The following is a 14,746-nucleotide window of genomic DNA, read 5'->3' as shown; positions in this document are numbered from 1 at the left end:
GTCTTGTTTAACATACAACTTTTTTGTTTATTGAAATTATGCAATTATCAGACATGAATTTATGCAACAAAAATGTTTAATGTGGAGAACAGTGACATGCATATTTGATAACTCACTGCAGTCTGCATCATCGTCTCTAGATTCCAAAATTTCATTTTAAGCCGTTTAGTACTTAACTTACAGAACAAATGGGGTTATCTTAGATAACTTTTAATATCCTGGGCTATTTTCCAATTCACGATACAGGGGGAAAAAAATGTGTCCAGGGCCCTTAGAAGAAAATACTACATTAAACCCACGTTACACGCCAGGCAGGCGGTGGAAGTCAAGTGCATTTGTTTTTGTTACATCCATCAGGGCGATCTCTTTCACAATTCTGGGAGAGGCCTGTTTGTTCCTCCACTCCCACAGTTGAAGTTTGGACAAAGTTTGAGAAAATCCCAGGCACCTGCGGCTCCTAGCGAAGCCCGCGAGGAGCATAGGGGAGAGCACCTCTTCCCCAGTTTTCAGTCTTCAGATCGCAGGCCTCTCGCACCCGCAGAGCGAGCGTCACGCTGCCGCGCCTGAGAAATAAGAGCTATTTCAAGGACTGGCCCTGGCTCCTCACTGACGCTTCGCAAAGGTGTGCGTCCGCCCAAGAAAGGCCGGCGGCGCGGCGGCGCAGCGACGGCGAGGAGTCTCCACCCATCTTCTCTTCAAGCAGCAGTAGCTGAGTCTGGGTACCCAACCGACAAGCCGAGACGCCAGAGGCCAGAGGACGAAGTTGAAAGCCTGCGCCCCGAACCAACCGGGATTCCACTTAGCTCCGCGCAGTACGCGCCTCGGCCGGAAGGGGGCGTGGCTTCGGGCCGGCGCGGCGAGGCCCGCCGCCGACTTGGGGGGGTTCCTCCCGGGCCCCGGCCGCGCGTTTCCGGTGCGCTCCCCCGCTCCCTCGGTCCTGTGGTCTCGCCCGTCCCCGCTGCCATGTTGGATTGTGCGGCTGCCGCCGCCGCCGTTGCGGGAGGGTTGGGGGAGGAGTTGGGAGTTTAGCGCAGTCGCCCGAGTGCGAGGACAACGACCATCCGGCCCTATCCTGGCCGGGCGGGAGCTCGGAGCTTCCCTTTCTCAGCGCGGCCCGAAGGTGGCTCGCCGTCGGCGCCTGCGTCCCTCGACCTCCTCCTCCTCCCCGCTCCGGAGGAGCTGCGAGATGTGGCGCCTCTGACTCCGCTTCTCCCCGCCCCTGTCACCGAGAGGGGGAACGAACTCTCGCCCACTCGCCGGAGGAGACGGCCCTGGACTCCCAACCCTGCCGGCGAAACCATGAGCTCCGTCCAGCAGCAGCCGCCGCCGCCGCGGAGGGTCACCAACGTGGGGTCCCTGCTGCTCACCCCACAGGAGAACGAGTCCCTCTTCACTTTCCTCGGCAAGAAATGTGTGGTCAGTGGACAAGAACCGCGTCACCACCCCTGACATTACCTCACGGGCCCGGACTTGGGGGCCGGGAAGTGGGAGTGGGGAAGGAGGCGGGAGCGGCGCGGGGAGGGTCCCGCTTGTCGGCCAGGCCTCCCGCCAGCCCCGGCCCCTCGTCTGCGCCCTCGCCCTGCTCCCTGGGTGCGGGCTGTGGCGGTCGGGCGCCGCCTCCCCGAGCTTGTGGGGAGCAAGGGAGTGTCACCTCCGCAGGCCTGTCCTCCAGCCTGGCCGGGCCTCGGTCTGCGCCCTGGCTGCTGGTTAAAACTTTACTCTCAGGCCACAAGGGGATTTTCTTGCAAGAGTCGCTTGGTCCTAGTATCTGGGCCCTTGTTCTAGCTCTCGCGTCGCCTCCTCCTGCTTGATCTGGGGGTACCTTCCTTAACAATGCCAGGTTTGAGGAGTGGATAGGTCGGGGAAGGAAGGTGGGTTTTACTCTCCCATTAGGATTCCAGGAGGGAATGAAGTCGAGTGCAAGAGCCTGGGCTCTCTTCAGATTAGAGGGGGTAAAAAAATGTTATTGCTCTTCGTTAAAGAGAAACAAGATTCATTTCTCCAGCAACCTTGTCTAGGCCTGGTTTCTACTCTCCTTCCCACTGATTTTTTTCCCCCATTGGTGGGAGGGGGTGCTGCTCTCCCCGCAGCCATGCGCAGGGAAACCTCAATCTCTGGTAGTTCTTGGTTTTTGGGGCCGAGAAGGATTCTTAGTTTGGTGCTGTGCGGCCAATTCCAACCCCAGATGGCCGGTTGGGAGCGAGCAGTTTTGCAGTGGGAAGGGGAACGTGTGTTGTTGACGGAAGCATTCATTACATTGGCTGCTGGCACTTCTGGGGGTGGGGAGGTTCTGCTCTGTGGTATAGGCCTTGTCGGAATCATACTGCGGTGACTGGGTTGAAGTGTGGTTTGTTGAAATCCTGGCTGGGTCCCTTTCTCTCCACTTTGTTTGCTAGCACCTGCAGAGTATGTGCCACTGGAACCCAGAAAACACGGAAATTTCAACAGAGCAATACCATTTTATAACTCCTTTAATGTTAGGTATGCCAAACCAGATTTCACCTGCTTCTTTACGAAGTTAGGATTAGACCATTTCTGGAAAGTTCTTGGATTGTTAACTTCATAGGAGTCCAGCCTTTGTATCTTGTGCCATCCGGTTGGAGATTGAATCGTTCCATTCAATTTCAGATGTGTTTCAAATTTCGGAACTTAGACCTTAGAGAACGTTGAGTTTCCTGATTAGAAGGATGAAACAAGAGGAGTGGCTCAAAACGAGAATTTTGGGTAACAACTTTAAGCCCCTCCCCATTCATACACACTTTTTTCAACAAATGAGAGAACTGATCCAGTGAGCCCAAGTCATATAGCAGTTTAACAATGTAACCAGAACCAGAAAACCAGGACTCCTCATGCCTAGCTAGTCCTATGCCATTGTACTTTCCACTACATCATGTTGTTTTAGAAGGGTGTTTTTTTTTTTTTTCTTGTTACTGATTTATTTCCAAAAGTGGTGTTAAAGGAATAACCACTTTGCCTTTTTCACCAAAAACTAATTAAAATACAAGATTCTTAAAGCACCACTAATGTTTGCATATGTTCAGTTTAGGAAAATCTCCAGCACTTTGAATGTTAGTTACCTCCAATGAAAAAAAAATTCAGTTGCTGGTTTAGTAGATTAGTTGTGTAACCTGTATCAAAAAGGAAGTAGTCGTACTGTGTTCTACATACCACACACATTAACTTTACGCAGAAAGGACATTACATTTATACACAAGTATAGTAATTGTTCTGTGCTTACCTGTAGTTTTACTGGTTTCAAAAAATGGCAGATGGGGAAAAATACTGTAATAGGGAAAAATGACGTTGCACGTTGGTTAGTGTAGTGGATTGCTGAATAGGCTGTCAGTATTCAGTGCTTAATTTCTTTATGCCATTTTTTATTAATTAACTTTACCTTTTGCATTTCTGTCATTTAAAAACCACACTGTGTCAGTTGCCTGCTTTTGTGGGATAAGTCGTTGCAAATACTAATTTCAAAATTTCAAGTCCCTAGTTAATAGAGAGTGAAGAGTGATATTTTAATTTTTGAAATAATCTTTTCCTCCCTTTGCTGATTATGCAGGTTTTTTTTTGTGTGTGTGTGTGTCTTTTAAAACATTACTGAAATACATTGTCTCATAATAAATCCAGCAGTGAGATTTACAGGTCAGACCAAATGTGTTAGGCAGAAGTGTACTCAGAGCTCTATTTAAGAATTCAAGAAATGAAACAGAAGCAGTTACAATCTTAGCTCTGGAGGAGCTTCATATCTTCTTTCATTCAACAAACATGCATTGATTAAATGTTGAGGTCAAAATCTAGAAGGGCTGATACTTGTCCTCAGGGAGCTTACTAGGTCTAAAAAGGGAAACGTGTAAACTGATAAATAAGTCAGTGCTTCAGAGTGATGTGTAAGAGGCTACTTTTCACAATAGAAAATACCTTGGCTTTGTAATAGCAAATATGGGTTCAAACTGGGGGTCACTTTGGACAAGTTTCTTAAGCTTCCTATCCTAGTTTTGGTTTTCTCATGTGTAAAACAAGGATACTATCTCATGGGTAGTTGTGTGGATTGAGACTGTGTGTAAATATATGGAAACTATTTTTATAAAGGTTTAGGGGATTAAAGGAGAGAATGGTGGGAGAGAGGATGAGTAAAAGCTTGTTAAAATGGATAACTGAATATTTATATTTAAACAGGTACTCCCTAGGCTGATGAGAGGTATGAAACAGCTTGAAAAGTTAGGAGACCTACTTAGGGAGCAAGGAGGGCTTCTGCTTGGGCTCTCAGATTTAGGTATGCATTGGAATCATTGTGGAGATTATGAGAAATGCATATGCCTAGACCCAATTCCTAGATAATATTCACAATCACTGGATATGAGGTGAAGCTTGGACATGTCTATTTTTAGCAAACTTGACAGAAGATTTTAAAGTATATCACAGTTTGAAAACCACTGCTGAAGACCACGTTGTCTGATAGGATAATCCTTGAGCACATTGGAAATCTTAATAGATTTTTCTTCAATTTTTGGTCTATATTTTGCAAATTGAAGCTCAATTAAGTTAAACCAAATTCTTTTAGTACAGCATTTCTCTGACCGCTTAAGATATCAGTGTACATTTCACAACTAAGAAGTATTGAGGAAGTGTTGCACTCTTTAATGGGGACTCACAAGATCATATTTGACTTAGAAAATTTTCAGGGGAAAGGTGGAGGCAGTATAGAACGTGGATTGAGGATTGTGAGGGAAAGACAAGGGAAATCAGATAGTTGTTTTATAGTAGTGCAGGTGAAATATGATGAGGGCCTAAATTAAGAGAGTACTTTGGGAATTCAAGAACAATTAAAGTCTCCAGCAGAAATCAGTCCCAGTTATATATAGAAGGTGAGGGAAGGGAGTTTCAATAAAGGCAGGCATTATAACCACCAGCAGAAAGAAACATATTTTTATTCTCATTCGCTGCAAATATGCCTAAATGTTAATGAGACTCTGGATTGGTGATTGGCTTCATGGAGGAGGCAAATCATCAGTAAATCTTTTGTTTTACCACAAAATTCATTTTGTGGAAGTTGAGATTTCATGGTGATATATAAATACATGATACGTACTTTTACATAAATAGTTCTGATGCCATTCATTAGCTGGTAGTATCATGAAGGGAGAACAATTTAAGAAGGTTATAAATAAGATTACTAGGTCTTGTTTTGTAGTTATATCTGTTGCCTTTCATGTAGTGTAATTCAATTAATTTTATATAAAGAGTATGTGCAATTTTGCTAAGTGGAGTTCAGCATGTATAGTCCCGAATAAGTGAGAAACTAAGGATTAGGGAAAAGTAAAACATTAATCTACGTCTCTACAGCCATATCTGGTCTATATGGATTGGGGTTGATAATGTTATTGAGCATTATCTTTCCCTGCCATACTCACCTGGTTTGTTTTTTCAAGATTTAGTGATACTTAAGCCATTTTTATTAATCAGCCTTAATCTTTATTTCCTTTATCTCCTCAGCACTTGTTTTAACTTGCTTATTTTCTTTAGTTTTTGTTTCCTCATTCTAATTCTTGGAGATAGACTTTATGCCTCGGTAGTCTTCTGTAATTTTTATAAGTTCCAGCACACAGATCAGTGAATACTTATTGATTGATTGAATAATTATAATTGCTCACTTGCTTATTTTTTAGGAGCTTGTTCTGCATTTCTCATTGCTTGATTAGGTTGTTAAGCCCTTCAATTTCAAATGTACATGGTATCTGGACTTTAGTCTTCATTTATTATGCGACCAAAATAGTTTAGTTCTGCTGCTGAACTAATATAGGTAGTAACAGTTGTCTAACAGTAGTTTGTTTCTGTTCTGAATCAGATCTTTTGGGTAGGGATTCTTAAATAGGCATAGAGGGAAGGATATGCTTAGCAGGATCATTGTATTGATGATGGCCTGTGTAAGGCACTACTGGTGGAAAGTTTAGGCTGGGAATGTATTTCACCTTGAGTAGTAAGGAAAAATAAAAGTTAAAATTCACTGGATTTGGAATATACAAAGATGACAAGATACCCTTGTCTAGTATAGAGGAAAAAGATTAGCACAAAAATGTATGTGATGCAGCGTAGCTATAAGCACAAGAAGAGATTCAGAAAAGTCCAATGGTTGGATTGTGAATTTTGTTTCTGGTTATTCTTAGCTCTATAATACAGGCAAATTTCTTAACTAATCTCAGCCTTCATGTCTAGATTTGTAAAATGGGCTTAGTCAAGGATTTCAAAGAGTATACAATAATTATGGAAGATGCTCAGAGTCCATGACACACAGTATTCGGGGAGTTTGGAGGAGCATATGAAAGAAAGTTGTTATTAATACTATTTAGTGCTCAGTTTAGATTTCCTGTTACTGGCAGAGAGGATTTAGAGTAAAATTTTCAACTCTATGTTGTATTTGTTTTGACTTAGGTAAATTAACAATTTTAAAGTCAGTTAATTATAGAGTGTGTAAATTAAAAGTTAAGGAACAGCTTGTATGTATGTATCTCTTTGGGGAGTGTCTGGGCAGCCTGAGCCTCCCTGGCTGCTAATTGAAAAGGAAGAAAGGGGTCCTGATGAAAAAGTTAGGAGTTCCTGTATTTTAGTCCATACTTTACTACTATACATTGTGAATGTGAACAGGAATTTCTGAACTTTTTTTTTTTTTTTTTTTTTTTTGTGGCAGAGTCTTGCTTTATTGCCCAGGCTAGAGTGCAGTGGCACAATCTCGGCTCGCTGTAACCTCCGCCTCCAGGTTCAAGTTATTCTCCTCCCTCAGCCTCCCAAGTAGCTGGGACTACAGGCATGTGCCATTACCCACAGCTAATTTTTGTATTTTTAGTAGAGACAGGGTTTCACCATGCTGGCCAGAGTGGTCTTGACCTCCTGACCTCAGGTGATCCGTCCGCTTCAACCTCCCAAAGTGCCGGGATGACAGGTGTGAGCCACCGTGCCTGGCCATTTCTCTCTTCCCAAACTTCACTTTTCTAATTTGAAAATGAGCGGTTGGACAAGATAACTCCACAGTCTTTCCAGCTTTAATGCTTAATCAGTTTAACTATTCTAGATACCAGGAACTCCAGCAGGGGAGAGAACAGGCCTAATGTTAACTCTAGCATATATGTGTTTTGCACAGCAGAGACTAATATAACATATATCTAAGCAGAAGGTAGATAATCCTGAATTATTTCATTGAAAATTCCAATTTTTAATTCACCTTTTTCTAAGCATTGTAATTTAATAGGCATTTCACTTTATTTATTTATTTATTTATTTATTTTTGAGACGGAGTCTGGCTGTGTTGCCCAGGCTGGAGTGCAGTGGCGCTATCTCGGCTCACTGCAAGCTCCGCCTCCCGGGTTCATGCCATTCTCCCGCCTCAGCCTCCGAGTAGCTGGGACTACAGGTGCCCGCCACCACGCCCGGCTAATTTTTTGTATTTTTAGTAGAGACGGGGTTTCACCGTGTTAGCCAGGATGGTCTCGATCTCCTGACCTCATGATCCGCCCGCCTCGGCCTCCCAAAGTGCTGGGATTACAGGCTTGAGCCACCGCGCCCGGCCTGCATTTCACTTTTAAAACAACAGAGTGAACAGAATAAAAAGGCATTAGTAATAGAATTGTCAACTTTTAGCTAACTTAGAATTATTATTTGTAATTATAATGTATTTTTGGGTTGTTAGAAACTGCTTTTTTGATTAAGATGGAGTTATTTTTAAGAATTTCCCTTTTGTTAACCAATTCCATCTAGAATCCTAAATCTGGATGAAATTGTATTAGTGATATGATAGGTGTTACATGTTACTGCTTATTTTCCAACGTTAAAAACATAGGTTTTTAGTTTAAGTAGTAGACTTAATAGTTATAGTAAATTGACGTGATTATTTTAGAGACTGGTTCAAAATTGAGATTACCATGGGGATTCATCTGTGTGATTAAAATAATCTTGCCTTTCTTAAATTTTTTTTTAATGCACTAGACAACATGCTGAAATTGTGGCTTATTTTATTAGTGAATTTTATATTCCTGAAACCGCATACCAAGAGACACTAGAACCTTTGACAGAACTTTTCTGAAACTCAAATGAATGCCTAAATTAGGCATCCTTTTAAGATGCGAAGGACTGGGTTTTATCTTTTACTGTCTTTCTTGCTTATTTAACTTCTGTTCTTGCTGTACTCTGGGTATTAGAAAGCACAGCTCTTGAGGGAAAGATGTGACTGAGCCCTCTGAACAGTGTCTCCTACACCAAGTTCTGCCAGTCACTCTTTGGCCATCTCTCTTTTGTGGACAGTTGTAGGGATTTTATTTAAAATATACCATTTTTAAAAAAAGTTATCTTTGTAAAAATTGTATCTGTGAGTAAAATCAAATTGTAAAGTCTAGAAATAAAGTCTTGATTAGAGAGCAGGTTTGATTAGGACATTCAAGATTCCTCATAACATACAGAATTGGAGCTGCTTAAGTGTTGGCCAAAGTACAGAGGAGCTTGGTTCTACTTGTTTTGCTGCTGAGCAACTCCTACCATGTACATCAGTATTCTTACTTCTCTAGTAAGATTTTTTATAAGTCTTTATGAAAACTGATAAGAACAAGATTTTTCTAAGGAAACACATGCATGTAGTAGTCTCGTTCATTTCACTTTTGTCCATATTCTATAGATTTTTAAAATAAATAATGGAAGTATAATGGTAGCCCATTCTAGTTTCAAGTAGAAAAACAAATTTTAAAAGAGCAGGTAAGAGTTGAGCTTTGTTATAATTTATTCTGTCTGGAAGTCATAGCTTTGTTAATAGAGTTCACTCTAACTCTAAAGGTTCTCGAAACAAAACAAGTTATACATTCATAGTCACAGTAATCGGGTATACTATAAATGTAATTCTTATAGGTCACCCAGCATCATTGATAAATTCTTGGAAACTGTGACTTTAGGTGAAACAACACATAATGAAACCAGTTTTACCATAGGGTAATTGATATAAACAAGAGTTAAGTTTCTATAGCATATTTATGGTCACAGAAATATCAACAAATGTCTAAATAAAGACAAAAACACTTCTAATATTAATTAATGAAATAAATGTAAGCTGTAACACGTTTAAGAAAGAGTAATAAAAACAAGACAATTATCTACCCAGTTACTTCACTTCAGTCTCAGGTGATTGGAGCCTATCCTGGCAGCTCAGGGTATAAGGCAAGAACCAACCCTGGACAGGACATCATCCCATCACAAGGTGCACTCATACCTACACCCACACCTCACTTGTATACTCACTCATCCTGGGATAATGTAGACACACCAGTGAACCTAATATGCACATTTTTGGGATGTGGGAGGAAATCCAAGTACCCAGAGAACCCAATAAACATGGAGAGTACCTGCAAACTCCACACAGATAGTGGCCCAGCTGGAAATTGATTTTCTTTTCTCATCAAAGTTAATAATGGGCTTGGGTGTGGTGGTTCACACCTTTAATCACAGCACTTTGGGAGGCTGGGGCAGAAAGATCACTTGAGGTCGGGAATTTGAGACCAGCGTGGGCAATATAGACCTAATCTCTACAAGAAAAGTATCTGGTAGTGGTGGGCTCATGTCTGTAGTCCCGGCTACTCCAGAGGCTGAGGCAGGAGGTTCACTTGAGCCCAGGAATTCAGGGATGCAATGAGCCATAATGAGGGCATTGCACTCCAGCCTGGGCAACATAGCGAGACCTGGTCTCTTAAAAAAAAAAAAAAAAAGTTAACGATGAAAGGACATTGAACAAAATGATGTTGAACAAAAGGATGTTATTTGAGGACCAGCTGTATTAAGTATTTAGTAATTAGGAGACATTTGGCATACTTAACCATATTCATAAATATAATACAAAATCTTATTTATTGCATCTATGTTAGTAGTCTCAGAAGTATTAGAGAGTTATATAATAGCATATAGGAGAGTAAAACCAATTAGAAAACACTATTTTCTCTTTGGAGTTAATGCATTGTAGAGGAATTGTAACCCTTTTTTATAGAGACCAAATAATTGAATATAGAGTAATGTTGAAGAGGTAAAAACAGAAAAGCCCCTTAAGAAAATGTGATCAAATGAAAGATATATATATAAGATAATATATATGAGATATATCTGACATATGTATGAGATATATATGTCTTATCAATCAACTCCTTTACTAATACATGCACTAGTTAGAAACTGAAATGATTTTTATTAGTAAAACATAGTCAAGTCTTGAGGACTTACTGAGCACATAACACCCTCCCAGTATCTTGGAATATGAGGGAGCGGTAAGGAAAATCCAGGTTTTACCCCTCGGTTATTCACTGTAAAGCTGAGGAAGACAAAAATTATGCATAAAAAGATATATGCTCTAAACCAGCATATATATATATACACACACACACACACACACAGACACACACACACATATGTATAAAAGATTTGAATAATAGGAGAGATAGGTATATCACTGTGGGACTTGAATATAAAAAACCTTAAATAACCTAGGGAATTGATGTCAGAAACAAGGAAGCAACTTATCAGGTACAGATGCTCTTCTACTTATGATGAATTATGTCCTGATAAGTTGAAAATATTGTAGTCAAAAGTGCATTTAACACACCTAACCTACCAAACATTATAGCTTAGCGTAGCCTTCCTTAAATGTGCTCAGAACATTTACAATAACCTACAGTTGGGCAACATCATGTAACACAAAGCCCATTTTATAATAAAGTGTTGAATATTTTACATAATTTATTGAATACCATACTGAAAGTACAAAACTAAATGGTTGCATGGCTACTCAAAGTATGGATTCTACTGAATGCATATTGCTTTTACACCATTGTAAAGCTGAAAAATTGTAAGTGGAACCATTATTAGTTGGGGAGTATTTATATCGAGAAATGTATAAACAAAAGTTTGGGGTAGAAAATGTGTATATAATTTTAGGAGGTATTGAGGAGACTGGTTGGCTAGAATTGAGAATGATATTTGCTTGGGCAGATAGTAGATGGTAAGTTTGAAGAGTAAATTGAGGCTAGATTTTGGAAGACCTTTGAACTTCAAAGGATTGAACTTTATTCCCTAGACAGTAAGGAAACACTAAGATTCCTTCAAGAAATTTCAAGATAGGAAGGATCTGGAGAAGGAAAATTGGAAATTATTATTCATAATAGAAATAATTGAGTAATAGTTTATTGTTTACTAAATTTCTTACTAGTTTAGCACATCAGATCTGACTAAGAAACCTGGATTGTGGCAGCTTCTAGAGCAAGCTTGTCCAACCCACGGCCCGGGATAGCTTTGAAGGTGGCCCAACCCAAAGTCATAAACTTCCTTAAAACATGGTGAGATTTTTTTTTTTTTTTTTGCAGTTTTTTTGTTTTTGTTTGTTTTTTGGTTTGTTTTTTTTTTTTGCTCATCAGCTATCGTTAGTGTTACTGTATTTTGTGTGTGACTCAAGACAATTCTTCTTCCAATGTGGCTCAGGGAAACCAAAAGATTGGACACCCTGATGTATAGCAAAAATAAAAGGACTAAGTCCTTGATCTGTGTGTCCATGGCACACACCAACAATCACAGCATTTTTTTCCTACTGAGTTCAGACATGGTCTCTGACTGCCTGTTGTATTCCTAGAGGCAATCACTACCAATTGTCCAGGTTCATGATAGATGAAATCTAGTTGTCATTCCAAGGCTAGATACCAGAAACATATGAAGAAAAAATTGGCAGTATTTAATTGGCTTGTGAATTCTTGATGACAACAGGACCTCATACTATAAATGGCTAGATAGTAGGAACTAGAGCTTTGGACTCTAGTGTTGGTTATTGTGGCTGTGGCAGTGGAGTTAGATCTGTGAAGGTGAACAGTCTAGCTAATGTTTTACTTGGCCAGCATTGGAAGAGGATGGCTTTGGCTAAGTGCTAAAGTGTTAATCTCTTTAATTTGCTAGAAACATGGTATACATATTGTTCTGCAACTTAACTTTTTCACTTTTATTAATATATATTATATATTTCCATGTTTATATCTGTTGCATCCTTTTTATTAATATAGTATTGCCTTTTATCAAGTTATATTTATGTGTATAACTTGTATAACCTCTATTAATGGGTGTAATCGTTTTCCCTGTAGACAGTCTCACACTGGTGAAAACATCTTTTTGTTAAATTCATAGTTTTTGGTGAAGTTCAGTATCTTTTCATGTCATTTGGCCATTTATATTCTGTGAATTGCCGCTTCTTGTCCTTAGACCAATTCTCTATTGGATCATTTGTTTTTGTCTTAGTGACTTGGAGGAGCACTTTATATCTTAAAGATAATAATTCTGTATTATAGTATTTTTTGTGGTTTGTCATTTATCTTTTGACAAGTATTTGGTTTTGGTCATTGTACAGGTTTAACAATTTTTGTAGTTAAGTGGAATAATCTTTCTATTATAATATCAAGTTCCCTAACTCAGAATTGCAAAAATATTTACTCACATTTTTCTGGTATTTTTATGGTTTTATTTTGAACATTTAATCTTTAATCTTTCTGGAAGTGAATTTGGAAAATGAATGTAATAGAAATCCAGCTTTTTATTTTTGTAAATGGCTAGTTGTCCCAGCACCATTTATTGAGCAATTTATTTTCTCCCACCCATATGAAATGCTTTTTTTTTTTTTTTTTTTAGATGGAGTTTCGCTCTGTCACCCAGGATGGAGTGCAGTGGCGCCATCTCTGGTCACTGCAAGCTCCACCTCCTGGGTCAAGCGATTCTCCTGCCTCAGCCTCCCGAGTAGCTGGGACTACAGTCATGCACCACCATGCCCAGCTAACTTTTGTATTTTTAGTAGAGACGGGGTTCACCATGTTGGCCAGGGTGGTCTTGATCTCTTCACCTCATGATCTGCCCGCCTCAGCCTCCCAAAGTGCTGGGATTATAGGCGTAAGGCACTGCGCCTGGCAGAAATGCTGCTTTTATAATTTACTAAATTACTAGGAGTACGTAGACCAAGCTTTTCCAACCTGTGGCCCATGGGCTGCATGTGGCCCAGGACGGTTTTGAATGCAGCCCAAGACAAATTCATGTACAGTCTTAAAACATGAGGGTTTTTTTTTTTTACAATTTTTTGAGTTCATCAGCTATTGTTAGTGTTAATGTATTTTGTGTGAGGCCCAAGACAATTGATTGAATGTGGCCCAGGGAAGCCAAGAGATTAGACAGCCCTAAGTCTTAGACTTACTTTTGAAGTTTCTTCTATTTCTTTCATTTGTTTTTTCTTGGCCAGTACACTGGATTTTAATTAGTGTAGCTTCATAATGATGCTACAGTTTGATTAGAGTCTCTCATTACTCTTCAGTATTTTCTGGCTATTTTAATATGCATATGCTTAGTGTTTTTTTTTTTTTAAAGGCTTTATCCTCTACCAAAAAAAATTCGATTTGACTTGGAGTAGCATTGGATTTGTAGATTAATTTAGGAAGAATTGACATATTGAGGTTTTCCATTGGAAAGCAAGATATTATTTTATGATTTGTCTTGTTTTCTTCTATAGTTTTATACTTTTCTTATATATACACTACCCATTTCTTTAACTTTTTTTTGAAGTACAAAATAATACCCAGTTACAGTCATGTATCACATAATGGTGTTTCAGTCAGTGATGGACCACATATATAATAAGGTCTCATAAGATTATACAGTGGAGCAGAAAAATCCCTGTCACCCAGTGATGTAGCCCTACCGGCTATTATGCTGTTTTGTTGCCATGTATTTTACTTCTACAAATGTTACAAATTCCATGATACATTTTTATAGTTTTTGCTGTAAAGATTCAGTTATCTTTTAGAAACATTTAAATAGTAAGGGAAAAAACCTTGTATTTATTCACTTGGTTATCATTTCTGGTGCCCTTAATTCATCTGTCTAGATCTAGGTATTTCTCTGGTATCATTTTCTTTCAGTGAGAAGGATAACTATTTTTTTCTTTCCTTGTTTTAAAATGTTTCTTGTAGTGCAGGTCTGCTACTTATAAATTCTTTCAGGTTGACATAACTTAAAAGTCTATATTTTATCCCAATTCTTGAAAGTCGTTTTCTCTGGGTATAGAATTATAGGTTGATAGGTTTTTCTTTCTGTTCTTTAAAGATACTGTTCCAGTATCTTCTGGTTTGCATTATTTCTGGCAAGAAATCTGCTGTTGTGTTTTTCTTTAACCTTCTGTACATAATGTATCTTTTTTTCTCTGACTGCTTTTCTGATTTTTCTCTTTACTATTAGTTTGAAGGGATCCAATTATGATGTGCCTTCGTGCAGTTTTATTATTCTTTATCGTGCTGGATGTTAGAACTAAGTTTACATCAAGTTTGGAAACTTCAGACATGATTTTTTCAAGTATCTACTTTTTTTTCCCTGGCCCTACTGGGCTTGAGTTTCAGATATATTAGACTGCTTGAAGTTGTCCCATACCTCACTGCTGTACAGCATTTTTTCCCTCCCTCTCCTCCTCATCTTCCTCCTCCTCACTTTTTCCTTTTCTGTGTATTTTTGGATAGCAGCTGTTGCTATGCCTTTAAATTCACAAATATTTTGGCTACAATATCTGCCATTAAAACCATCCACTGTGTTTTTCATTTCAGACATTGTGGTTTTCATTTCTAGAAGTTTGTGTGTTTTTAAAATACATGTTCAGTCTTTGCTCTAGCTACGTTTTTAAATATATGGACTACAGATATAACAACTGTTCTAACGT

General features: G+C 39.4%; 1 protein-coding gene across 1 annotated transcript in view; it reads left to right on the top strand.

Moving 5' to 3' along the window:
- Positions 1-976: 976 nt before the first annotated feature.
- The window catches only part of WASL (WASP like actin nucleation promoting factor), a 66,640-nt gene continuing 52,870 nt past the window's right edge, over positions 977-14,746 (top strand). The window contains exon 1 of the mRNA XM_023223443.2: positions 977-1,416. Coding sequence (XP_023079211.1) covers positions 1,300-1,416 — 117 coding nt within the window. The 5' untranslated portion in view covers positions 977-1,299. The remainder of the gene's footprint in view (positions 1,417-14,746) is intronic.

Source organism: Piliocolobus tephrosceles, chromosome 8 (assembly GCF_002776525.5).
Source record: "Piliocolobus tephrosceles isolate RC106 chromosome 8, ASM277652v3, whole genome shotgun sequence".
In the NCBI taxonomy this organism is placed as follows: domain Eukaryota; kingdom Metazoa; phylum Chordata; class Mammalia; order Primates; family Cercopithecidae; genus Piliocolobus; species Piliocolobus tephrosceles.
Note: the sequence above shows the minus strand (reverse complement) of the source record. Positions and strands in the feature narration are given on the sequence as shown.